The sequence below is a fragment of the Anneissia japonica genome, unplaced genomic scaffold (genome assembly GCF_011630105.1).
Source record: "Anneissia japonica isolate Jap-2015-1 unplaced genomic scaffold, ASM1163010v1 scaffold1826_len1998817_cov189, whole genome shotgun sequence".
Lineage (NCBI taxonomy): Eukaryota > Metazoa > Echinodermata > Crinoidea > Comatulida > Comatulidae > Anneissia > Anneissia japonica.
The window spans coordinates 820,865-847,443 of record NW_022742159.1 but is presented as its reverse complement, the minus strand read 5'-3'; the positions used below and the strand labels follow the sequence as shown (position 1 = coordinate 847,443).

Here is a 26,579-nt window from a genome sequence, read left to right as displayed (position 1 = left end):
CTAATTAACACATAGAAACACAAAATATCAAAATAAAAGTAATACTATAAACATTAAATTTGTAAAATATAACTGTATGTGGTGTAAAACAGCATAGTTTATGCAGGAAAACCTTCACTTTCAAAATACGGTTTTGAGAATGGAATTATCTGGGCGAATCCATTTGATAGAAACAGCAGGGAATTTGCTTTGTGTACGTGAGCAGGCGAAACCGCGAATTACCAATGGTTCGTTGTCGAATCAAGTGTCGAAAAGAATCATGGGAAAATTTCACCTCCCACAATGCTTTCGGCTTCGCCATTTTGTGCGTTTCTTTTGTCGGCCGAAATTCATGGTGTTCGGTAAAATTTTGTGTTTCAGTTGTAACCAACCTGGTTTTCATAGAAACCCTGTGACCGAGTGTGCCCATTCGGAGTTTCAAGATCATTTGTTAGGTAGGGTAGGGGAATAGGGAATTTCTCTTTAGGTTCTAGTCTCTCGACAGACTCAGGTAGCCGAGCTAGCTAACTTCAGCTCAACGCTTCCTATTCAGGGAGGGTTGAATTATTTTTGAACTGAGAAATTGCGTGTACATGTTGATAGGTAGTACACTTACGTAGTTGCTTTGCCACATTGTAAAAACGTAGGCCTATGGCTTTATCCTTCTGGGCCTTAGAAAAAGTTGAAGTAGCACCAGCTAATTATTTATGTATATATATACAGAACATGGATAGGCTAGTCCAGTCAAAGGAATAAATCATTTCAAAACAAACTGTTGACCGTGATGATTCACACTCAACATATTGGAGTCGGAGTAAAATAAATATGGATGGGAACTTTTAATTATTTTGATGGATGATTTAGGTATAGAGGCCCTGTCTAATGCCTTTATACAAAATATTTACAGTAGAAAAAAGTTCATTTAAATAATATTAATAATAATATCCTTTACTACTAAGTGTATAATTTATTAATAATGTAATTTATGGTCATGTTATAAATTTATAAATAGTGTGGTGTAAATTGTTTTTTTAGTTGCTTTATACTTTATTGTACTTTTATTTTACTCACGGTTTTATTGTAATTTATAACTGATTTAATATGTGAAATATGCAAATGAATTGTAGGCCTAAGCCTACTGAGTCTGTCATTGGGCAGGTCATTGATCACATTATTATGTGGATGGATTTTTACATTCTTAAAGAGGTTATTGACAGAAGATAAGCTGTTCAAACAATATGATATTCTTTTAATTTCAATGTAATTAAATATAGTACTACTTTATATCTAAAAAAAAACCTGAAATAAGATAAATAGAAAATATGATTCAGAATGAGTGGTTAACTTCATCTTAAAAAAACTTCCAACAAACAATTTCTCAGTAAGAAATTAAAATACTAAATTGATTAAAAACTATCAAAGTTAACTATGAACAAGAAGATAAAAATGTGAATAACAACTTTATTAAAAAATCTTAGTTGAATAAAATATTATAATGTAATATGTAACTAAGTAATTCCAATAAAAAAACAATAAGCCATAAAATGAAAAAAAGGCATTATTATATGGCATAACTATTTATTATTAAATTATTATTATTATTATTATTTTTATAATTATGATTATTTTCATAATTAAAAATAATAAAAATAAATAGATAGGGGCGGATCCAGTAGGGCGCCCCCCCCCAGATTTACCACTAAATTTTCAAGGCATATATTGAAATTAGCGCCCCTGATAGCTGTATAAATATTTTTCAGTAACAAATTTTAAAGTAATTTCATTTATACAAAGACAATACCAATCATCTTCACTCATTGTCATGGGCTGTAATTGTTTTTATTTATTGAAAACCCCCAATTTCTACAGTTGATGAATTGTCATAGAAGTTTTGGATTGATCATATATAAGCTACTTACTAACCAACCCAAAACAGCAAGTATTATCCCTTCAAAGACCCTAATAATTAACAACTGTGTGAAGTCGAATATAAATAAAAATAAATAAATAAAAATAGTTAATACATTTTTTACTCAGTAAAATATTTAAAAAAAAACTTTTTTGATAAAAAACAAATCATCATTCATAATTTATCTGAATTTGGATTGTGGTTTATATTTATAGTATAGACCCACTCACGTTTTGATTATTACCATTTTTGTTTATTTACATCTAGCACAAAGTAAGTAATGGTTGTGCCTGGATATTGAAATTAGACCTTTTATATTTTCATTCTATTTTTGTTATTTATTTTTAAATTATTTAATTGTATGGATAAAATTATCACATAGAAATAAAATTAAATACAGCAGTGGCTCATTGGTATTAATTAAGTTGAAAATTATGAGTTTTTAATATATGATTTTATATACATTGTAAATTAATAAGTGCCATGGGCACTGCTTAAAAATAGTGGGATAATAGGATAGTGTTCACTTATTAATATTCTATCAAACAATGTTAAAAGGTATACTGCTTACATGTAATTTCACTCGTTCATTTTAATTAAAAGTAGGCAAAGCTTATTTTCTTACATAATACTAAACATTTTTATATTTAATGTAGGCCTATAATATTCAACCTGGTTCATTTCAGGATTACTACCAAATATTTAAATAATGCCGAATAAGTCATTATGTAGGCCTGTAACTACAGTAGGTTCATGTGAAGCATTGTTTCCTATAATCAGTGGCAGCACTAAGGGCAAGGGGGACATTTTCTCCTCAGATAATTCCCCCCCCCCCAACAGTTTGGACCCAAAAAAGGGTAAACCACAATTCGTTGGGGAGAAATGAAAAATTTATGTATTTTGTAAATCGTCACCGACACCACGAAGAGACACAAACTCAAAAATCATATTTTTTCAATTTTTTTTCCTTTGACATTTTAATTATGTACATCAAACTTTACCTTTTCACCTAGTTGTTGAGAGTACAACTACACTAATTAGCTAATTAGGCTAATTAGCCATTGCGCACAAACCAAGAAAATAGATTTTTCATTTTCACGCAGTATAAATTGGACTAGGTCTATACATGTGCAGCAAGTGTGGAATTATTAGTAAAAACATTTATGGTTTTAGCAGGATAAACCTAGTTTGTAGGCCTATGATCACCTTTGACTAATGGTAAAACATAGGCAAAAGCAAAGTTTTGTGCCTGACAACAGAGCACGTACAGCGCGTAAAATGAGATTTTCGTTTTCATGAAGAGACACAAACTTCGCTATACGTGTAAGCAACCTATGCTTGGTAAATTCTTATTATTTTCATGAACAGACAAAAACATTTCACGCTAATTAACAGGTTCATTAAGGTTAAGAAATGAAAAATAAATAGAATATTTGAATTGTTTAATGCTTTATCTTTAATAATATGTAAAAAAAAATATTCAAAATGTTGATATCTTGATAGTGAAATTTACGGGTTTTTGAAGTAGTCCACTTCAAACATGTTTTTCTAAAAACGTTGTTTTTGTCTATATTGAAGTTTGTGTCTCGTAAGTGAAAACGGTGATGATATGTTAGTAGACTATCTATCTACAAAATAGATTAAATAAGCCTCTGAAACACCTAAATTGCCCCCTGGGCCGCTTTCGAAACGTTTTCATTGACACCCGACCACACCCACTTTGCTAACGTCCGGCAAATTCTGGCACCACCTCTGGATATTTCCCCAATATTTTACCTTGCCCCCCCCCCCCACAGATTTCGGACGCTGCCACTGCCTATAATAAACAAAGTTGTCTAACATACTACTACTTAATAGTGAACTAGTCAAAAAGCGGGTTCAGCGGGTTCAATTTGTTTTTTCCTTTTTTTTTTGTTTACTTCAGTGTCAATGATGTAGACGAGATAATAATGGAAGAAGATTTCATGAAAGCAGATGAAGATGTGTGTTTACTAACATCAGATGATGAACTTTTTGACCACAATAAACATCATAATGAAGGTGACAAACATGATCAGACTTGTCTAGACATTACTGCAAAAAAAATAAATTGTGACATAAATGGTCATCACCAAACAGACGGGAATAAACATGATGAAGTTGATGGTGAGAAGCATAGGGAGTCTATTGATATTGAAGGAGAGGACAGCACACTTGGTAATAAACATAAGAAAGTTCAAGCAGATGCTGATACAAATGGGGATGAAGCGGAATCAGAAGTAGATGGCGTCACACATGGTGATCTGTTGGAAGTTGATGATAATGAGAACACACTTGGTGACAGATTGGAATGTGAAGAAGGTGATAACACACTTGATGGCCAATTAGAAGGTGAAGAAGATAACACACTTGGTGACAAATTGGAAGCTAAGGAAGATGATGACACACATAATAACCAATTGGAAGCTGAAGACGATAGTGAGACTCACGGAGACCAATTCGAAACTGAAGAGGATGGTGTGACACTTGATGAACAATTTCAAGCTGAAGAAGAAGATACACGTAACAAATTTGAAGCTGATGGGGATGATGACACACATGGCAGCCTGTTAAAAGGTGAAGATTATGACACACATGATGACCAATTGGAAGCTGAAAAAGATGGTGAGACTTATGGAGAGCAGGTAGAATCCAAAGAAGATGATGATACACATGTTGTCCAATCGGAAGATAAAATAGATGGTGAATCTTCTGAAGATCAAGAAGATGGCAACACGTATGGTGACTTTATGGAAGCTCAAGCAGATGGTGAAGCTGAAATAGATGGCGACATTCAAGGTGACATTTCAGGTCCTGATATAGAGGTGAATACACATAATGACAATATGTATCCCGAAGTAGAAGACGACACACATTCCGACCAAATGAAAGCTGAATTAGATGTTGGTTTTCATTGTGACTTTTCAGATACTGAAAGAGAGGCCAACACACACTGTGACTACCAGGAACATCTAGTTGATAATGATAACACACATAATGTCCAATTAGCTCTTGATTGTGAAGACACACCTGATATTCAAATCGAAGCTGCAGTAGATGGTGATGCAAAATGTGACCTTTCGGATGCTGAAATGGATAACGTTGCTAAGGGTGACGGTATGGATGTTAATTGTAAAGATGATCCACCATTCAGTTCCCTTATATTTGTAGGTGAAGATCTCCCAGGTGAAGATGAAAAAGATAATGAATTTCCTGATAATAATATTTCAACTGATGGTTCTGCATCCATGTTGGAAGATCAAGATGAGGTTAGTGATCAAGGCAAGGCCAAGGTAAACACATCAGTTGCTGAAGAAGATACAGCAGTTGATGAGTTGACAAGTAATAAGTCTGATGTTGATGAAGTACACCTAAATACTGCTGTCATCAAAGATGAGACAAGTACTAAAGAATACAAAAACAATATGGATGTAGCTGAGATAAATTCAACAGGTCAAAAAAGTGTGAAAGATGTTAATGAAACAGAAAATGAAAGTCCAGATAAGATTGAAACTGGTGAAGTGAATCTGAATAATCAAAAAGTTAGTGAAAATGAAAACGAAGCAAACATTCCAAAAAATACATCTGTAGAAAGCACTTTATTGCATGATCAAATAGTGCCTTCAGATGAGACAGAGTTGGAGAGAATAAAGGAGGAGGATGTTGCTGTGAATAGTGATGTTGATGGAAAGAAAGATGATGTGAAGAAAGAGACTACACCTATTGACACATTTGAAGGATTAAAACCAGAATCTTGCTCTTCAAATTCAAAAGAATTGGATAAAAATGTAATAAGTACTAAATTATCAGAGAGGAAAAAACAAGCAGAGAGTGATGTCATCTGTCTCATTTCTAGTGACGAGGAAGACTCAGAGAATGTACTAAATAAGCCCAAATCTGAATCCTCAACAAACAACGTTAATAAGGCTCAATCAAGTCTCAGTGATCTAAGCGGTGTGAATAATGAGGTTGCTCCAAAGAGTAGTGATCATCATGGAAACACTGCCGATCAAGGTTCAGCTAGTAAAGATAAAACAACCAAAGAAACCAAAGAGTCTAATGCTGCAGCAGATGAAGAAGAAGATATTGTGGTGATAGAAGAAGCGAGCTCAGCTCCTGCTAGAAAACCAGCTGGATCTAAATTTGCTGAAAACAATCCTTCCACTGTCAAAAGATGCAAGCTTTGCAAGAAAATTTTCAAATCTGCTGATCAGCTAAGGAAGCATGTCAGGGAAGCTCATGGACTTATTATGATTGATAAGGAACAGATTTTAAGATGCAAAATTTGTAGTTTCAAAGGAATTTGGTCGGTTTTTGTGAAGCATTTATCAGAAAAACACCCTTCATCTTCTCATTTAATTAAAGATGTTGACAAAGAAAAAATAGGGACATGTAGTATATGTTCATTTAGAGGACCAAAAGCACATTTAAATAAGCACATGTTAGAAAAACATCCTGGTGTTCGACAAATCTCAAATAGTGTAATGGCTCCAAATAGTTCTAGACAAGGAGGAGGCACTTCAAAACAAGAGACTGTTACAAAAGCATCTTATGGACTACGCCCGAGGAAAGCACCTGTGGATTATAGCAATACCAAAGGAAGTCTGCCAAAGAGTAATGCTACTGCTGTGACAAACAAATCACCAGTGTTACCAGTGTCATCAGTCAGCTCAACTTCTCAAAAAGTATATGCAACGGCTCTCAAGCAATCCTCAACATCATTCAAACATGATGAAACTTTGTTTGCAGAACCTGTTAAAAGTTTGTCAGCAGATGGACTAAAGAAACAAAAAGCATTTTTTGAAAAGATAGTTGTTGATGGATATAAAATGGGGAAGAAACAGATTAGGTTGGATGTTTTACTGGAAAATTGTGATAAAACTGTTTATGAATGTGCCATTTGTCAACAATCCTTTCCCAACTATCTCCAGGTGTACTTCCATCAAAAGGTGTGTTTTCCAAATGCAGAGAAATCAAGCCGTATTGTTGTGTACTTACCATTTGAAAAAATCATGTCACAGTTTGTATACAAGAAAGTTGGCATGAAGAGGTTTCTGCAATGTCAACATTGCAATAATAAAGTGAGCGCTCAGAATGTATCTGCAATTATACAAGCTTTGCATTTAAGCGTTCACGTAGTGCCTGAGGTCACTATAAGGACCTATTTCAATGGTCTTGTTGGTAATCGAATTGGACATGCCCGACAGGATTCAAATAAGAAGGCTTTCTCTTGGGATGAAGTGCTCAAGCCAGTTTCTGTAAACCGATCAAGTGTAGTTTCTTCACTCAATAACAACCTGGATCGGTACATATGTACTTCGGGTCGACTTCACCAGATGGAAAGTCGGCATGTTCTCAATGATGATCTCCATGACTTTGGCAAGATACATTCCAGCAGTAGTGATGAAGAACAGTGGGAGACAACATATAGGCGGAGAAAGCATCACAAAAAAAAGAAAAAAATTGAATTTCTATCTCCTAATTCCAAGCAGAAGCAGTCACTATTAGCAAGTGTACGTTATAGATTAACATCAAAGAGAGAACATGAAAGAGAACAACGTCTGGCAAAGAGAGATGAACAAAAGAGGAAGAGAGACAGAAAGAAGGATGACAGTGATTCAGACTATGGTATGAAGAAACCAGCATCATCAAGTATTCAAAAATTGTCTTTTGGAATGGAGTCAAATGAAACCAGTTCCTTCACATATTCAGAGATGAAAACATCAGATCATTTTCCAATGCAAATTAGTGCATCAAATGCACTTCCAAAAACGGGACTAGCATCTTTGTTGGCCTCACCTCCACTTCAAGCTGAATATGTTACAGCACAAATACCATCACCCTCTGAAATTCATTTACAGGATGAGCTGTCTCCAGATGATGTCCAAACCAATGACAATTTCTTCCCAGAACTTGAGGTTTATAATGAGGATGAGCCAAAGTGTGTTGTTCCTGAAAATAATTGTGATGATAAGACAGACTGTTTACCTGAAAATGATGCTGGTGATAAATCTTCATCAGAGTTGCCATCAGAAAGTTCTCTCTCAAGCCAAATTCAAGAAGAGCCACAGCAGAATCCTGAAGAACCTGAGGATCCGGGACCTCTTTTAACTGAAGAAGATCTTGCAGAGTACTGGAGGCTTTTTGAAGAGGATGAAGTCACCCCAGATCAAAATGGTCAGTGTGATGAGAAGTCTGTAAAAACATTAGTACCAGAAACTGGTACAGATGTATTGAAGACAGAAGCATCACCCTCAATTTTTTCACTCCTCTCAGGTCTGCCAAGGGAAAATGACATCCTTGACTACTATGGAGGATCTAGACAGCCTGTGTCAAGTAGATCTGTAGTGTTTATGACAACCCAGCAAGTTTTTAAGTACTTCACACTAATGCCAGTGGGCAACTCATCTGCAAATTTTGTCTGCTCTTTGAGGGGATGTACTGCTACTTACTCAGCATCCTCAGAACTGGCTGCACATTTGGGTAGCCACTTTCCTATGCGTGTTATTATACAAGATTACCCCTCAACATCTGTGGGCCAAGTTGTTCCATTGTTGACCACAAAGCAAGTACTGCAGCATTATCGGTCAAGGCAAACAGCAAATGATGAAAGATTTCGCTACTCATGCTGTTTTAAGCGTTGTAATGCATCAACACTCTTGGACCAATCTCTATCAATTCATCTCGCAAAACATTTCACTTACATTTGCATCGGAACTATTTTACTTCGTAAAACTGACTTCACTGGTCATCCTCTTCTGTCACATTACAATTGCTTACGTGGTGCAAGATACGAACATTCAAACATGTTCCAACTAACGTGTAAAAACTGTGATTTCTTTGTGATCACCTATATATTCAAAGGAAAGCTGGGTGATGTTGTGGAGGCAGAGATTTCTGCTCATACACTGAGTCATAACATCAGCAGTGAAGCAGAGGAAGCCCTTCGTAAAATGTGTCGTACTACCTCAAACAAGTTATCTTCTGATAAAGCCACTCTCAAAGTCCCTTTCAAAGCCCCTTCCAAACCTGCACCCAATCCTGCTCCCAAACATGTTACCATAACTCAACCACGTAAGAATCAACCTGCAACACCAGATGTCGCAAGAAAAACAGTTTCAGTAACAGAACCAGAACTGTTGAAGAAGTTTGGAGCAACTTCCAATGGCTGGAGATGTCTTGTCAAACACTGTGGTTTTCTCCATCGTGGTGTTAAAGATCTTTTTATATTTGCAAACCATCTCCGCAGGCACATCTTAGGCTGTAAGAAGATAATTGTAATGAAGAAAAAGACACCATCTGCACCAAACAAAACGCTCCAAGGTAATTGTTTCTAACTTGTTACAGTTTGTTGAATTTCTTGTAAAAAATAAAAATTTGTTTTTCGTTTAATTAATTCAAACAAATATTGTGCTTTACCATGTACAACAATGAAACTTGATCAAGAATGGAAATGTGACTTGTCTTTAAGAATTGTAAAAACAAAAAGAAAAAAAAGAAAAAAAAAAAGCTCAATTTGATGGTCATTAATATGTGCTAATGAATGTATTGTTGTCTCATTCAGGTTCCAGCACCACTGGAGCAAGTGATAAACCCAAGCCACCTATTGATGTTGTTACCATAGATGACACAAGCGATGATGAAAAGAAGACAAGCAAAGTGCCAACCTTAGGGAATTCAGAGAAGACTGATGTTAAACCATCATGTAATGTTAAAGTTGTACTCAACAAACTACCTCTCAATGTTGCTATTGATAAGATTGAGTCTATGAAGGCCTTGGAAAATTCTGATATTAATAGTCCTGCTGGCAAAGGTGCCTCAAAAGAATTATGTGCTGAGACTGCAAATGAAGGTCTAAAGCGGAAAATTAAGGATGATGAAAAGTCTGTGAAAAAAACTTGTGTAGAAGAAAATGAAAAAAGGGATGAAAAGAGTAATTCACCAGTGAGTGGTTCAACACCTACCAATGGTTTGAATGAAAAGAATAATTCTAGATCAAAACGGAAATGGGATGAACCTGAAACACCTGGAACCAGGAAAAGCCTGCGCCTTTCAGGAACAGTTAATGACGGTCTTGGACAAAATTCTAAATCACATACCAGGGATGCAGATGAAGAAATGGCTGGTAAAGACCAACTCTCAGATAAGATTAATGATGAAAAAAGTAAGAATTAAATGTAAAAAATTGTCTTTATACCAAAATTCATCTTTTACAGTGTTGATACTGTATTTCCTTGTTTGCGATGTTTTTTTATACAGTTATTATTAATGATTAGTTTCACGCCTCCACACATCTTTTTTAACCGTAGTTCATCAAGTGTAATGTTACCCCCATAAACATGAAGTAGGTCAATTTGGGGGTGGGTTGGTAGGGGGATCAAACACGGATCCAGTAGGGGAACGGGGGAACCACATGCTCCCCCATCCCGATTTACCACTAAATTTTAAAATTTCAATGCACATCAATGTTATATTATTGAATTAGCGCTGCTCACTTATCTATTCTGAAAATGTTGTGGGTCGGCCCCTGGGGATGAGCTTATACTCGAGGACCAGTAAAATGGCTGGGTATTTATAAAGCGCATATATACTGTATGGCCTGATTGTGAAGTGCTTAAAAGTCTTGTTTGCAGGAAGAGATATAAGGCTAACATATTATTGTTGGTGTATTCATTTTAATTTAACTTAAAACAATTTTATATTCATTTTTTATCGGTTTTCTCACCAGGCCAAGAGAATCTTTCTATGGAGGATTTAATCTCAGAACTTAAGTCGACAAAATCGGATCCCATAATCCTATCGATCACCACAGTGGAGAGGTTTTTCAAGCAAGAGATTTGCAGTAATTTAAACCGAAGTAGCGCAGTGGTCGGCACAATGAACTTTACGTGCCTCATGTGCGACAAGGCCGGGTTCAAAGGTAAAGACTTTGAGCTTGTGCGACACTTGGAAAGCCACATAGGTAAAAACATCTCACTTAAGATGAAAGAGTTACAAGTAAAAGACACCAAAGATGATGAAACAGAATCCACAAAGGACGAATCAACTGCTATCCACCGCACCTTAGAAGATCTTAGAAATTGCCCAGATGATAGAATACAGATGCGGTTTCAGGAAGTTGAGAATTTCTTTGATAAGAACGTGCGTCCGTCTCGTACGAAGTTGGAATTTTCTTTTGGTGTTTTAATGTACACGTGTATTGAGTGTAACCAGGGAGATCTGAAGACCGAACACCTAGTAAAACATCTTGAGGACCATGTTGAAAAGACCATTAAGTTGATCAGAAACCCAGCGAAAAGTAATGGACCTACTCAGTCTTAGATCAAATCTATCTCTTATTAATAACTACAGTATTGCGAGTATTAAGCTCCGTTTCCAGACAGTTGTTGGAAAGGTTGAACCTGGTTCAACTTTGCTGATTGTGTTGCAGAAAAATCAGGGTGCATTGCTAGTTGCCCTGACACAATCGGGAAGGCATTCCGATTCATCTGCAACTCAGTCTGCAAAGTTGAACCAGGTTTGACCTTTCCAACAATGTCGGCGACTGTTGCTGAGACGGTGAGCTATTGTATGGAAACCAAGCTTCTGAGTATAGCTTTGTTAATGTAATATATTTATAGAAAATAATTAAAACCCATTTTTCACCATTATTTATGTTCCAGTCTGTATTGACTAGTATCTCAACACCAGCTACAATGCAACTCATTTTGTTTTAGCACTGTGGTTACCAAAGCAACCAGAATGCATTGGGAGAAATGAACCTTAGAATTAGGCCAATTATAAACAATAGATTCTGGCCGTCTGAACCAGATTTTCAAATAATGCTGTGTTTAGGGTAGCTTAGGTTCACACTAGAGCCCTAGTATCCGAATCGGGAGCTAACTGTTACGACTAACCTTTAGCATTCATGTGAGAATGCCCAATCGGTTAGCACTAACCGTTACCAGGATTCGGATACGCCAACGGTTAGCGAGTGCTATTGGTTAGCAAGTTGAGTGCGTTTGTATCATTAACCAATCACATGTACACATTTCCAGTTTCGTATTGGCCAGTGATCCCACCGTCATCTTCTTGATATCTGAATCAGTGGTTTTTTTTGTATGAATGCAAGGTGAGTGCATATGTTATTTATCTGGATCCTGCTAACCATTAGCTTGTGTGTGTGTGTGAACATAGCCATTGTATTGTCTGTACATTCCATGTTTTTGGGATAAAATGCCTTAACATAATTTTACTAGCCTTATATGGTATTACTCATGAGCTTGTCTAGATTGCTAAATGTCACCTCTAATTACAGCACTAATAAATAGTAATTACAAATCTACAGAAAATATCTTGCAAGTAAAATTTTTTTTTTCTAAATCTAATGTATAAATTTATAAAGATGTGAAAAGTTTTTTTTAGTGAGCGTGCTATCATCATAGTCTTAGGTGTATATATTTTTTGATTAATTTTTTAAGTTAAATAATAATGATAATAGTTTATAAAATAAAATAATGTGATTCCATTATAAAGCATATTGATTCATATCACCAGCCAATACTTTGTCTGCACACATATATATATTTTTTAATCTATTTATAATTATGAATATACATAAGATGTATTTGTTGATACAACCAAAGAATATGGAACTGCAAGAGGTCCTACTCTCGTCAGTTCTTTAGAATGTAATCCCATTTCAAAAAGTACTAGCACAAAGGGGCGTGTTTCGAGCAAAATCTATTCCAATTCTAATAGGGCGCCCCCAATGTCTTGGTAGTCCTTTTTTAACGATTCATTTTGTGCGAACAAAATGAGGGTCGTCGTAGCTCTTGCAATTCCATACTCTTTGATACAACTAATTTGAAGTCTGCAGATGATAGTAGATCTTATTGAGAGTACATGAAGTTTTCAAAGGTGGCTCGAGAAATACAGTATGCCTACAGGGAGTCTAAATGGAGGTAGTTTGGGGCCTAGTTACCCTCTGACCCCACCATCATGCAGACAGTAGATGGTGAGGACATTCAATGGGCTATACAGTGCCATTTTACTTGGGTAAACAAATTCAACAAGATATGTTTATTAAATGTGCTATAGGCTATAAGAATTCTACTGAATACATTCTCAAGGGGGGCTTGATATTTGATGAAAAATCTTTAAATGGTTGTAGCTCCCTGCCTCCAGCCACTTTTTTTGGAGACATCATTCCCCTTTCTAAGTACACAGTGCCATTTTACTTGGGAAAAATATCTTGCAAGTAAAATTTTTTTTTTCTAAATCTAATGTATAAATTTATAAAGATGTGAAAAGTTTTTTTTAGTGAGCGTGCTATCATCATAGTCTTAGGTGTATATATTTTTTGATTAATTTTTTAAGTTAAATAATAATGATAATAGTTTATAAAATAAAATAATGTGATTCCATTATAAAGCATATTGATTCATATCACCAGCCAATACTTTGTCTGCACACATATATATATTTTTTAATCTATTTATAATTATGAATATACATAAGATGTATTTGTTGATACAACCAAAGAATATGGAACTGCAAGAGGTCCTACTCTCGTCAGTTCTTTAGAATGTAATCCCATTTCAAAAAGTACTAGCACAAAGGGGCGTGTTTCGAGCAAAATCTATTCCAATTCTAATAGGGCGCCCCCAATGTCTTGGTAGTCCTTTTTTAACGATTCATTTTGTGCGAACAAAATGAGGGTCGTCGTAGCTCTTGCAATTCCATACTCTTTGATACAACTAATTTGAAGTCTGCAGATGATAGTAGATCTAATTGTGTGTACATGAAGTTTTCAAAGGTGGCTCCAGAAATACAGTATGCCTACGGGGAGTCTAAATGGAGGTAGTTTGGGGCCTAGTTACCCTCTGACCCCACCATCATGCAGACTGTAGATGGTGAGGACATTCAATGGGCTATACAGTGCCATTTTACTTGGGTAAACAAATTCAACAAGATATGCTTATTAACTATAGAAAAGAAGGCTATAAGAAATCTACTGAATACATTCTCAAGGGGCCATGATATTTGATAAAAAAATCTCCCCTTTCTAAGTATACAGTATCAATGCATTATCAAGAAAGAATGTTAACTAAAATTGTATTGCAAAAAACATTTAAGTTGATTATTAACAATTTTTCACAAGCAAACCATTCATATATCTTGCTGTATATTTACTATATGTATGTACTTGAAATAAACAATTTGCTTTTGGATTGAGGATCTAGAGAAATGATACAAAAGATTAGAAAATTATAATTTATTTTACTGTTTTGATGTGAATTGCTGAATAAATACATATTCAAATTATACGTAAAATTATAATATATTTTTACATTCTTCTTTAGAAAATTACAGTTGTTTTTAATAATAGAATCTGATATCGCAATATATTGTGTGATAAACGGCATTATTTTAACTTCTAGTAGAATAGTTCTATACGAATATATTTGATTTTTATACTCAATCCATATACTGTACTGAAATTTCATCTGTTATCTAATAATTGAAATGTAAACTATAGTAGATTTCCACCATCAATGGGTTAGTTTCCTGGAATTTTGTGCTTGCTCGAGGGAGTGCGTGTGGGAGGCATTCAGATGTTTCAGTGAGTTGATCTGTGACTAGTGAAATGGGCTACGTAAATGAGTACTAAAGTCGACATATAATTGGTTGAGCTGGTGGTGTAAAATAATTTTCTCTAAGGAGATATATGATTTGTGCAGTGTATGTAAATTAGTTGTCTTTAAGGTGACATATGATTGCTTGAGCTCGTAATGTAAAATATGTAAAGCTTGGTACACGAGAAAACTGTTGTTTTTTTCACGATTAAAATTTAACTCACAAACAGTAATTTTGTTCCTTTTTATTCCAAATAAACTAGTTCCACTTAATTTTACGTATTGTACAACTTTATCTATAACCAACTACTGTATTGAGGTATCGCTGGGGAGTGGACTAGGTGTAGCAAATACAAGGACAAGTGAAAATTTTTTTTTATGTAACATATCTCAAAACTGTTCGTTTACTCAATTTTTTTTAATTCAAATAATTACACAATATTTAAAATACATTATTCCGCTCTCCTTAAAAGTTGTGCCTGATATTCAGTTATTTTCTTTACAATCATGATTATATACATATCTAAAGAAAGGAGAATAGCATTTGTTGCCACCACTTCCAAAATATACAGGGAGCAGAGGAAAGCATGCCCTCCCTCTGAAGCCCTCTGCCAAAACTGGTGTATCAAATGGTATTGAAAAGTGGGTGGGGGAGCAAAGGTGAAGTGGGAGGACTTGGTGATAAGTTGAGGGGAAGGTAGCTGGCAAAATAAGGTAGTATGGGGTAATTTACTTTATTTCTTTGCTTTAAAAATTTCCAGGGTGGTGGAGGGCAACCCTTTCTGGAAGGCATGCACCCTCTAGATATGCCACTGAATAACAGCATTCAATGAACTCGGAATAAGCTGCAGTGTCGCCAGCACCTTGTTCTCAGTAGATGTACAAATCGCAAATTGTTTTTAATGACGATCTGTTCAGACTGCCGACCATCAGCAGAGAGTGTTGCATGATCTACCACTGACAGGGTGAAGAGTTGGATTTTCCGTACAACAGTCGTACGGCGCTGTGATCAGCAGTCCCGTATTTGTTGAAACACCATTAAAACTGCTCTTGGTCTACATTCCCTCTTGATCACCTTCTATATTGACACCATTCCTTCGGTAGAACTCTGACTTAACGTAGCCAACTCTCACGTGAGCTCTTCCTGGGGGATCATTAAAACGCTCTAGTTTGTGTCCATAAATTGATGATGATAATGTCGGCACCTCCTTTGTATGTTCCTAAAGATACAAAAAATTTATAGGTAACAAAAATGTATATCATCAAAAAATGATGTTGCAAACTACAGGTGAGAAGTGGTGATGCAAAAAGAGAACCCTACCTCATCATTCACATGAAGCCCCCTTAATTTTGCATGTTCTCGATCACAGCGGTGGAGTTTGTTGTTGTAACCTTCTGACCATTTAAAAAGGCGATCAAATGTAGAATGCTGACGCTCCTGAATGATTTTAAAAAAAAAACCAAAATAAACAATTAAAAATACGCTTGGTTTATACACTTAACTGATTTAATGCCGGTTAATATACTCTATCCATGCCCCGTTTACTTTGCCAAAAGTAGCCTCGAAAGAAGCACATCCGCAAGATGCAAAAAATAAGCCCAGGGCTTCTATTCGAGGTTTTACGGTATTAGTATTAATCTGGCAGGGGGTTAATGTTATTTATTTAGCCTGTACTATTAACATTAATCATTATTAATATGACTACATGATGAGTAGGCCTACCTACATTAATAATTTAAAATTAATTACAATTAGTGAATTATTATTTTAATAAATATATTATCAATAGGCTAATTATAATTATTAATTTTGTTATTAATTAGCCTAGGAATATTTTCATGCAAAGAGGCTAGGCCTAGTCTAGGTAGACTTCTTCAATTTCTAGCCTAGCCTAGATATTCACTTACCGATCCCTGAGTGTTAAATACAGTGTGCTCGGCTGGGTCATTTCGAACTGTAGGCACGTAACTAAACGCAGATTTTGCCGCAAGGGGTTCCCCATTTTCCATCAAACCTGGGTATTCATTTAGTAGTTTAGTCTTTTCTCGTTCCATAAGTAAGTTTATGTTTGCCTCGCCTTCTACACGGCTTTATTTAACTAACATTAACAAGTATTTGGAATTGGTCCGGTCTGTGTTTGTTTACCAGCAGAGTGACCCAATATGCGGAAGTAAATCAATCGCATCAATGGTTCCTATAGTTACCGTAATTGATTGGTCTAGCCTTATGCGTACAGCCGTTACATGTGCTCTTGTGTAAAGGTTGATATTCAACATTTTTGGTTAGGCGCCCTCTACAGCTCTCAATTAACACTAGTACAGATTGTACTTTCATAGGAAAAAGTACTGAGAAGAAAATAGCTAAATGAAAAAGACACATTACCAGCCATTTTCCAAAATAGTGGAGCGGGTTTTTTCAATAAAGTACACACAAGTATTTCGAATAAAAATTTCTGTTTATTATCACAAATTTACTCTTTCAACACCTGAATATTTCATAAAAGGTGGACTGATACAATTAATTAAAAGCACACATTTATGTCAAGCTTCTGCAGCAAAAAAAAAGACAAAACCACACCACAGATTGCATTTTTACAATAGTAGATGTAATCCCTCTCTTGGCTTTCTTTACAAAAATATAACATTTTGCAGCCTGCCCAGTTTACATAGGAGAGGTGGAGGGCATGGCACCACTTTTAAGCACCTCCCTTAAAAAAAATCAACATTACAATATTACACACAACATTTTAACATCTTTTTATTTGAAATTGATTTAATAAACGTCTGGACTGTAAGGCACTTAGTCAGGATTATTTTTATTTATCCTGTATTAAATTTATGTTAATTTATGCACAAATCATTAAAAAAATCATTGGTGGTTTATATAACTAGTGCAGAAATTCTTTAATCAAATATACAATCTGAAGTCCATGCATACATTATGTTTACAAGCCAAATTTAAATAAAATACAGTAGATAAAAATATATACATTCAATACATTTAAAGTGATAAGATTTATCATTTGGAAATTAAGCCATCATCATGTAGCACCACTGGAGATTATTTTGCATGATGGAATTTGTTGATATATATTATACAAGTTATTTGATTGGTTGATTGATAGACTGACTGACAGTCTGATTGATTGATTGATGGACGCATAAAATTTCATCTCATATTCTTACACACTTCTCTTACATTTAAATAAAAATAGGCTCCCAGCGGGAGCGTGTCTATGTCTTATACTGCCTTTCTGTATTATGTTATGTTATGTTTGGTCGAGTTCCTAGTCCACATTTCAAGCGCCCTGAGCATCTTACATTAGATGGATATGTGCGCTATATAAAACTACACTATTATTATTATTATTACTAATATAAGTATCCACATGGGATTCGGTTATCAGGAAATGTGTGGTGTTATATTTTTTTAATGACTTTTGTACAGTAATAAGGTACTTAAGATGACACATGACCCATCATGCATCTCCACCGGATTCACCCTTTCTGCCATCTTTAACTGCCAGATCATAACATAGTGTCTTTGTCCCCGAGGTGGCATAGACACAAAAACTGTTCTTCAAGGGAATATTTGTAATTTATAATTTGTACAACCATTTTTAGGGGGAAAAAACCCACCTGTACATAACAGTCTTAAAAATATTATATAAATAATAAAAGTAGTAAAAACATGATGACACTATGTAATCATTGATAAAATTAATGTATTATACATACAGAACTGAAATACAGAGTAAAAGTACTTTACAAAAACATTAATGCTGTTATGGAAAAATCATATTAGATTTTACAAGCAATTAGGTTCTAAAAATAGTATCAGAAATGTTAATATTGGTGCTCAACTGTGGTCATATATTTACAATTTTTTTTTTCGTAAGAAAACAAATAAATACATTCCTATCAAGTTAGGCGTTTTTTTTATAACAGTAAAAAAGTTGACTAAATATAGGCTTTGGTTCTATTGTACTTCAGTACTGACGAATTCTTATTCAAAAAGTACTGAACAGGGTTTTGGTGCTGGACACTACGTCAAAGTACAAAGACTATAGGTAAGCCAGCTTTCCTCGATCTGCATACCTTGACCATCTTTCCTTGTTGACCATTAACATAATTTGTTTTAGGTCAATTGTGTTCCTCCTCTACCATCATACAGATTAAATGGAGGGCGTTTTGATTGTCAAAATTTCATTTCACTGAAGCTATGCAGAACATGTTGAACATCTTTCCTAATCTTCAGGAGTCTTCTTCGGTGATGGCGTCTGTGTTCGCTCAATATGTGCAGACAGCTCACGGACTTTACCACACCAGTACTCGCTACTCTGCTGTAGCTGTACGGACAGCTCCCCGACACGCTGTATCCAGAATGCTTTCGCAAAGCTGTCTGGATCTGCTAACGCAATTTCATCGGTTGTCATGCTCCAATTAAGTTCGGTCTGTTAAAGACATCAGTAGAGTGCCGGTCAAAATAATATTCATAAAATTGTATAGACATTTATACATTATTTGCCACAAGGCACTGACAATGCTACTATTAGCAATAACGATGGTAAATGACAGGTGATCATGCTAGGCTGACCACAGTTGCTGAGGTTAATTCATGCTCATTCAAATCATGCATAGTCCAAAATAAAAAAAATACTTTTGTCTCATAATATCCCTCTTCAGTTGAGTATATATCTATGATTTTACTCTTATAGAAATTTAAGCACAATTAAACATGGACGATATAACACAATAAGTGGTAGAAAAAAAGGAACCCCCTCTTTTTAAAAAATGTGGATATTCCATGATAGACAAGGTAAATTACATTTATAATAATCATATGCAAATAGTACAATGACAGATATTATCTGATTGATGAAGCCTTAATGTAGTTTTAATATTATTGATGAACTAATTCATTAAAAAATTTTCATGACTTCTTGTTTTCATGACAATAACTTGACAAAAAATGGAACTGAATAAAAAAATCTAACATTACAAAGATTTTCTAAACAGAGAGAAATGTGTGAAGTCTGTAAAGTCTGAAAGGGATTGTAAGTGTACGAGAAGGCAAACAAAAATTAAAAGACCACAAAGAAGTAAGAAAGATGTAAAAATTAGCCTAACAACAAAAGGAAAACAAACGACATGCACTGACCTACCCTCTCCTTAGAGGCTGACTTCTGTAACCCTCGTTCTAATGCCGATGCATACGCTGAATCAGGCAGAATGGACGTGTCCAACTGACCACTTATGTTATCAACACTTTTGCTACTTCGAAGGTTGATCTCTCTCAGCTGGTACTTCAAGGCATCCAACTGGTGAGAAATAATAGATCATTGTTGAGAAAATAAATGTATTTAGTTAGTTTCTGAAATGTTGAGTTCTGTCATTTTTTTTATATCACATTTGGTATAATTAGCATTATTAATAATATTACTAGTTTATAAATATAACTATTACTGTTATTTGTTTAGGTACTTAAACATTCGTTTTTAAACATTTTACATAAAAGAACTACCATGGCATAAACCTATGATGATCCACTATAAACGAGTATAACAACACAAACATACCCCACCTCCTCATAAAATGCAATTTCTGAAAATATTGTCAATTTACCTGTGCTTTGAGGCTAATTAGGGTTTGCTCCTTGCTTTCCAGTTGTAACTGAAGACTATCGCGTCTACTACGCTCTCTCTCCAGCTCTGTACGCTGCCTGGAATTCTCCACATTCAGTGTGTTCAGTTGTTGATTTAACTGCTGGATGGAGTCTACATTTGCTTTGAGTCGGATGTGAAGGTCTTCGATTGTTGCCAGCTTACCGGAGAGCTCAAGTTCTTGGTCATTTCTGTAAGTGGAGTGGGGTTGTCAAGTTATAGAATTTTGATTTCTTTGTTTATTCAAACTTGTTGCTTTAAAAATATTTAAAAAAATGTTAACATAGTTTAACATATAAACACCATTACTACATCATCACTAGAAAATCCTCAATATTAACATCATCATCAACACCATCCTTAACATCATCCCAATCAACATCATAATCATCATCATTATCAACATCATCACTATAATTAACATCATCATCATCCCCATCTCCATCCACATCCTCTTCCTCCGCCTCCTTGTCATTACTACTATCCTAATCTTCATCCTCATAATCATTATTATAATCTTCATCATCACTACCATCAATCTTCATCATCATTACCATCAACATCATCAGAATTGTTGCCAACATCATCATCATCACCAGCAACGTCATCAGAATCGTTGCCAACATCATCATCATCATCACCAGCAACATTATCAGAATCATTGCCAACATCAACATCATCATTATCACCAGCAACACCATCAGAATCGTTGCCAACATCATCATCATCATCATCCCTACCACCACCATCACACAAGATTAGTCAATGTATACAACACGGATCACTTGAAATTTAGGACCACTGACCAATAATCTTCCTCATCATCCCTATCACTTAGTACGTACTCATGTTCCTGAAGTCTGTTTTTCAGTTGGTGCAGCAGTGCCTGCTGGTGTGCTGAGTGGTTCTGCAGTGCCTTCAGTCGTTCAGCTGAGATCTTCAATTCTTCATTCTCCACCTTCAATCTGTTAAGTACTTGATTCAGGCTGTCAATCCGTTCCACTAACTGTCTGTAAAGACATTCAAAAACAAACAATAATGACAAATATTTAATATTAAAAAATTATTTTTTATTACCATAGAATCAGTCAGTGTTTTATAAGTTAATTCATATCAGAAAAAAAACACCAAACAAACTTACTCTTTCTCGCTGTTGAGGGCACGGATAGACTGATTTTGCTCCCTCATTTTACTTCCAAGTCTCTCATTGGCTTGTCTGAAAGACACCACAAAGAAATTTAAAATAATAAAAATTATAATATTAGTAAAACAAAACAAATACTATACATATAGACAGCCACAGACACAGCTTTGAAATATATCTTAATTTTTCGTAACATTCTCTGTTGAGAATTAAAAAAAATGAAAATAGTAGGTACAAAAACAAATATTCATTTTTTTTATTCTCTGTTGAGAATAAAAAAAATGAATATTTGTTTTTGTACCTACTATTTTTGCTAATTGATAATAAGTATGTTAAATAATTTGTTATACACATCGGCATTCAAAACAGCAATCTAAATGATTGCATAATACACACAAACCCACAGATACATTCACAGACACACCCTGCAAGTGCCACATATAGCCAAACACATACATATCTTTAGAACCTACTTTTGTTCCTGTACCCAGGTATTGATATTGGACACCACTAGTTCACTCTCCTGTTGGAGTCTGTCTCCGCTGTTCCGGGATTCCTCCAGAGATGACCTCAGTTGATCCCTTTCCTCGGTCAAAACCTGTAGATGCTCTTGCATAGCTTCCAAAGCTCCACTGATCTTATTCGTCTGTAAGATGGGGAGATGTTATGTTAAAATAAACACAGCTGGCCTCTACAAGGGGAAGGAATTTTACAAACATGTGTTTCAATATTAAGTTACAGGTACAAGGTATTACTGCACTCCAGTAGCAAAGAATAAACTATAAAACAATTGTTGTGCTTCTAGATGCAGGAAATAAACAGAGTCACAGCAAAAACAAAGTTTTGTCAAATTGAAGTTAAAGCCTCTTTCTATAGTGATTATATTGGCACATACTCATGACTTTAAGTGAGAAGAACATCACGCTTATAACAAAATATTACATCTGTAATACATATTTGAAAATTGCCTTTCCTATCCTGAAATAAAAAAAAAAAAAATGGAACTGATTTCTGAAAACATTATTAATGTAATGTTGCACACACATGTCTACTTGTTGATCTACAATGAAATTTTAATATTATTTATCAAATCCGAACAGACTTACTTCTCCTGTTCTATGTCTTAGTTTCTCATTGGTAGATGCTAGTTCCACTTTCAGAACCACAATCTGTTCCTCCCTAGATGCAACCTCGTGAAGGCTCTGCCGATGCTTGTCCTCGGACATTGCCAGTCTGTCAATCAACTCCTGCAGCTTAACTTCGTGGTTCTGTACTTCCGTCTCACTCTCTCGATTCAATTCGTTCACTTTCTGAAGCTCTGTTCGTAGTTTCTTCATCTTGTCTTCGTACATTTTAACCTAGGGAACGAAAACAATTATACAGTTACTTTGAAGAGAAATAATTTCGAGAATAATAAATTGAAATTAATCAAACTGTGAAGATATAGTGCAATAGATACCTGTTGTGAGAGTAACTGATTTTGTTTGTCTGCTTTGGTAAGTTCTGCCTGCAGCCTAGCTGTTACCGAGGCTCTGTCACTAAGTTGGTCCATGGCTTTCTGTTGCTTGTCTTGGGTCTCTGCCAGCTGTCTATGTACACTGTTGAGTTGCATTTTGCATTCCTCCAGCTAAATTACAATATTAATAATAATTTCAAACATTAGAGAAGTTGAACATAAAATATACAAATCTAGTGGTGTAGTTGGTGCAGTGTTTATAGTGGATCTAGAAATTAAAGTTGAGGTTCGAATCTTATCCTCAGTTCTATACGTGCCCTTGGGCAAAAAAATCAGTGGCAATACCATGAGAGTTGGGTCAGGGGAGGCTTAAGCCCACCCTGTCAACCACAATTGGTCGAATGAGAAAAAAAGAGAGGTGGGGTGAATGGATCCATCAGGTGATGGTCAATTGACGCAGTGTGCCTGGCTTTTGCCTGGCTGGAATAACCAGAGCCAATCCTTACCATCCTACCCAAGAAGTTGACTGTATGTACATTAAATCATCACACATTTTTACTTTAATCTTAATTTGACTGATTTTTAAACTTTAAAACAATAATAATTATCCTGCACAATACCATACCTGTCTATTTAAATTCCTTAAGACTTCATCTTTCTCCTCATTCTCTGCTTGGAAATGACTCATCAACTCTTCATACCTTGCTATTTCAGATGCATGTATCTGGGATGCTGACTGGGCAGACTCCAGGCTCATCCTAGCTACCCTCAGGTGGTTGTCACTCTCCGCTAACTCTTCCTTGGTTAGGGCGAGCCTCTGCTGTGTCGAGTCCAGCTCAGACTGTAGCTGGCTGGTCAGTGTTTCAAGCTCATTTAACTATCAATGGAATGTATATATTCTTAACATAATGATTTATCTGCTTTATAATAACTATATAATAACTGCACAAAATACTGTTTGAACACGAGAACATCTTTGATTCCTGGCTAATTAAAATGTTTTATTATTATTTTTTCCTTCTCCAACTGCAAACGCCTATAGACTTTACATAAACCAAGTGGTACTGTGTAAAAGTACCAAGGAGCCAAGGAACTTGAGATTTAAAGATTTTCACCTCAATCACAAAACCACAAATTCACTCCAAATTTAGAGAGGATTAGAGAACATATAAGAAAAATATGTTTATATTGTCTTTGGTAAGCTTTTCTCATTCTCATTATTTATCTCAGTAAACACATACCAATCTTTGAATAAATAAAAAAAAAAATGAACCAACCTTATTCTTATCAGCTTTGTAATTTTGTTTGTTTTTGTTCATCTCTGCCTCGATCTCTGCGACTTGTTTCTTTGCATTCTTCAGCTGGAGGGTGACCTCTTGACCTTGCAATCTCTCATATTGTAGTTCCTCTCTTGCCCTCTCCATATTCAATCGTTCATTTACCAGTGCTTCTCTAGCGCCCTCAAGTTCCACTAAAGTTTTATTCAACTCGTTCTTCATACTCTCTACAACTTGTTTCTGTTCATCTAGTTTAGAATTCTGATCATCTGATCGACTTCTAAAAGCTGTGACCTCCGCTTGTAGACGATTATTTAATTGTTCGTGCCGTACAACTTCTGCGACTCGACTACTCAGCTGTTCTTGCGTCGTCTGTAAACTATTCTCCATCAACATCAACTTCTCTTCATGATGAGCAAGCTATGGAAATCAATTCAAAAGTAAAAAAAAGCAATTTATTTGAATATTTATAAAATCTATCTCATAGTATGCTTAAAAAGCTACCACATCATTTCATTTCATTTATTTCGTCAAACAGAAAACAAAACATACAGAAATAACAATACCAAAAATCAGAGACAGGATAAACAAAAAGCAAACTAAATTGCTGTATAAAGTTTCTCCACTGATCACACCTTATGCACAGTATAATGTAATAAAAATGCTGATAGACTGAATGTTTGTTTGACTGATTGATTGACTTTTACCTCTTGTGCAGCATCTCTGTACTGCTGCCTTGCCTCTGTTAACTCATCCATCGATTGCTGAACATCTCCTTCTATCTTTGTCTTGTCATTCTCTAACTGCCTCACCAATGTCTGAAGTTCACGGATTTCAATCTGAGCTGTTTGAATTCTGGCTTCAAGGTGTTCGATCTAAAAAATATACATACAAATAATGAACTGATCATACCAAATATTTTATCTACCTATTTACTTAATAATGTAATCATCATGAGTTTCCTTATCTTCTGATTGCTATTGGGATGTAACATGTTGCCTCAATTACAATACATCTTGTAAGACCCTTTGACCACTAGAATTGCTATTCTCCATAAAGTCTATGTTGGAATCAAGTTATATTTATAATAATTCATTATGTTGTAAATCTTTTTTCTAGAAAATGAACAGTTCTAGTAGGCAACAAAGGTTTCTGGAAACTGTAAAAAAGCTTTCCCAGGCAAAGAAGTTAATGTAGTAATAGTGGTAAAATTCATTGTTATTCAATTAAGAAAAATTTACAATAATGAAGAGTAATAAAAGATTTGAACCCAGCCCCTTGAGATTAGAAGTTAGGCACATTAGCCACAAAGTCATAATTCCATTTTCTTTACCTCATCAACTTTTGCAGCAATATTGTTCTTTAGCTTCAACTGTTCCTGTTGTGACCTCTGCAGTTGTTCCTCCCTCTTTGATAACTCTGCTTTAATCAGATCCATTTTTTTCTGATATTCGTCAATTTCCTCCTTCGATTTCTTTGTTTGAACTTCTGATCGCATCAGCTATTGTAAAATTAAAATCAATTAAATAGTACTCAAAATTCAATTTCATTGGAAACAATATTTAAATTGAAGTAACAATATAGAATTTCACAAACTCCTATGGTGTGAGATACATCTCTATCAATACCCAGTGGCAGATTCATGGGGGCCAGCAGGTCCACTATAAAAATTATAAAGAAAAATGGAGAAAAAAAGAAAATCTTAATCAATTTTGAGTCTGAGAGTGCCATTTCCGGCAATGTAGTGCCGTAATCACAAATTTTCTTTCCTCCTCACCCCAATCATGGTGGAGATGTGATGGTATAGACCCCATTTGTAAAAGTCCCCCTCTATTTCGAATTTCTGGATCTGCCACTGACACCTATGTACTGTAAATACAGACAATCTGAGCTCTTCATCTACATTACTGAATGCAATGCAAAACTTCAATATCATCTTAAAAATATACTAAAATACATACATGGAAACTTACTTCGGTTTTATGTTTCTGCCGTGATGAAAGCAAGTTTTGTTGCACCTGCTGTAAACTTTGTTCCAGCCGTTGCACTTCCTTAGCAGCACCATTACGCTGCTCCTTCGCAGATGCTAGGGCACGCTCGAAATCCTGGCATTTCATTCGCACTTCTCTCAGGTCGTTCTCTAGGTCCTTTGTCTTCTCATGGTAGTTATGAATCTCGGAGTTAAGATTTTCTAATTCACGGTCACGGCTCTCAACCTATTTATAATTAACTGAGCATAATTAGTAAATTTGCATAGTCAGGATATTTTGATAAAATTGTAAAGACTGAAAACAGATGTTCCACAATACATTTGCTTAATGTAAACATAATAAGAGTGTAGTTTTATATAGCACCATATCCATCTCACATAAGATGCTCAGGGCACTTGATATGTGGACAGGAACTCAATCAATGACTTTCTTCGCCTCTAAAGGTCCCTTCGTGTCTGTGCCACCCGGTAACCCGGTACCAGCAACTCTTGTTATCCAGCACAGCGGCTGTCTGTTCCAGTACAC

At 35.3% G+C, this 26,579-nt stretch overlaps 3 protein-coding genes across 4 annotated transcripts in view; 1 reads left to right on the top strand and 2 right to left on the bottom strand.

Annotated features, from left to right (window-relative positions):
• Positions 1 to 217: 217 nt before the first annotated feature.
• On the top strand, positions 218 to 13,134 carry LOC117119007. 2 transcript variants are annotated; one of them, XM_033263781.1, is made up of 4 exons: positions 218 to 341; positions 3,813 to 9,229; positions 9,471 to 10,070; positions 10,635 to 13,134. In XM_033263781.1, exons 1-4 carry the CDS (start codon positions 283 to 285, stop codon positions 11,225 to 11,227), a joined length of 6,669 nt encoding a protein of 2,222 aa, XP_033119672.1. In that variant the 5' UTR covers positions 218 to 282; the 3' UTR covers positions 11,228 to 13,134. The 2 variants fall into 2 exon arrangements, with proteins under 2 accessions (XP_033119672.1, XP_033119674.1); XM_033263783.1 differs by having other exon boundaries at positions 242 to 434.
• Positions 13,135 to 13,818: 684 nt separating this feature from the next.
• Positions 13,819 to 16,695, bottom strand: LOC117119008 (uncharacterized protein C5orf49 homolog). The gene is made up of 3 exons (XM_033263784.1): positions 16,432 to 16,695; positions 15,845 to 15,961; positions 13,819 to 15,743 (listed from the first exon to the last, which is right to left on the bottom strand). Exons 1-3 carry the CDS (start codon positions 16,576 to 16,578, stop codon positions 15,579 to 15,581), a joined length of 429 nt encoding a protein of 142 aa, XP_033119675.1. The 5' UTR covers positions 16,579 to 16,695; the 3' UTR covers positions 13,819 to 15,578.
• A 265-nt stretch (positions 16,696 to 16,960) lies between these two features.
• The window catches only part of LOC117119049 (putative leucine-rich repeat-containing protein DDB_G0290503), a 40,252-nt gene continuing 30,633 nt past the window's right edge, over positions 16,961 to 26,579 (bottom strand). The window contains exons 33-45 of the mRNA XM_033263859.1: positions 26,037 to 26,279; positions 25,397 to 25,564; positions 24,771 to 24,938; positions 24,064 to 24,483; positions 23,412 to 23,663; positions 22,790 to 22,957; positions 22,437 to 22,688; positions 21,804 to 21,976; positions 21,328 to 21,402; positions 21,032 to 21,196; positions 20,149 to 20,377; positions 19,689 to 19,844; positions 16,961 to 18,977 (exon numbers count right to left, since the gene is read on the bottom strand). Of these exons, the coding sequence (XP_033119750.1) occupies positions 18,771 to 18,977; positions 19,689 to 19,844; positions 20,149 to 20,377; positions 21,032 to 21,196; positions 21,328 to 21,402; positions 21,804 to 21,976; positions 22,437 to 22,688; positions 22,790 to 22,957; positions 23,412 to 23,663; positions 24,064 to 24,483; positions 24,771 to 24,938; positions 25,397 to 25,564; positions 26,037 to 26,279 (2,676 nt within the window). The 3' untranslated portion in view covers positions 16,961 to 18,770. The remainder of the gene's footprint in view (positions 18,978 to 19,688; positions 19,845 to 20,148; positions 20,378 to 21,031; positions 21,197 to 21,327; positions 21,403 to 21,803; positions 21,977 to 22,436; positions 22,689 to 22,789; positions 22,958 to 23,411; positions 23,664 to 24,063; positions 24,484 to 24,770; positions 24,939 to 25,396; positions 25,565 to 26,036; positions 26,280 to 26,579) is intronic.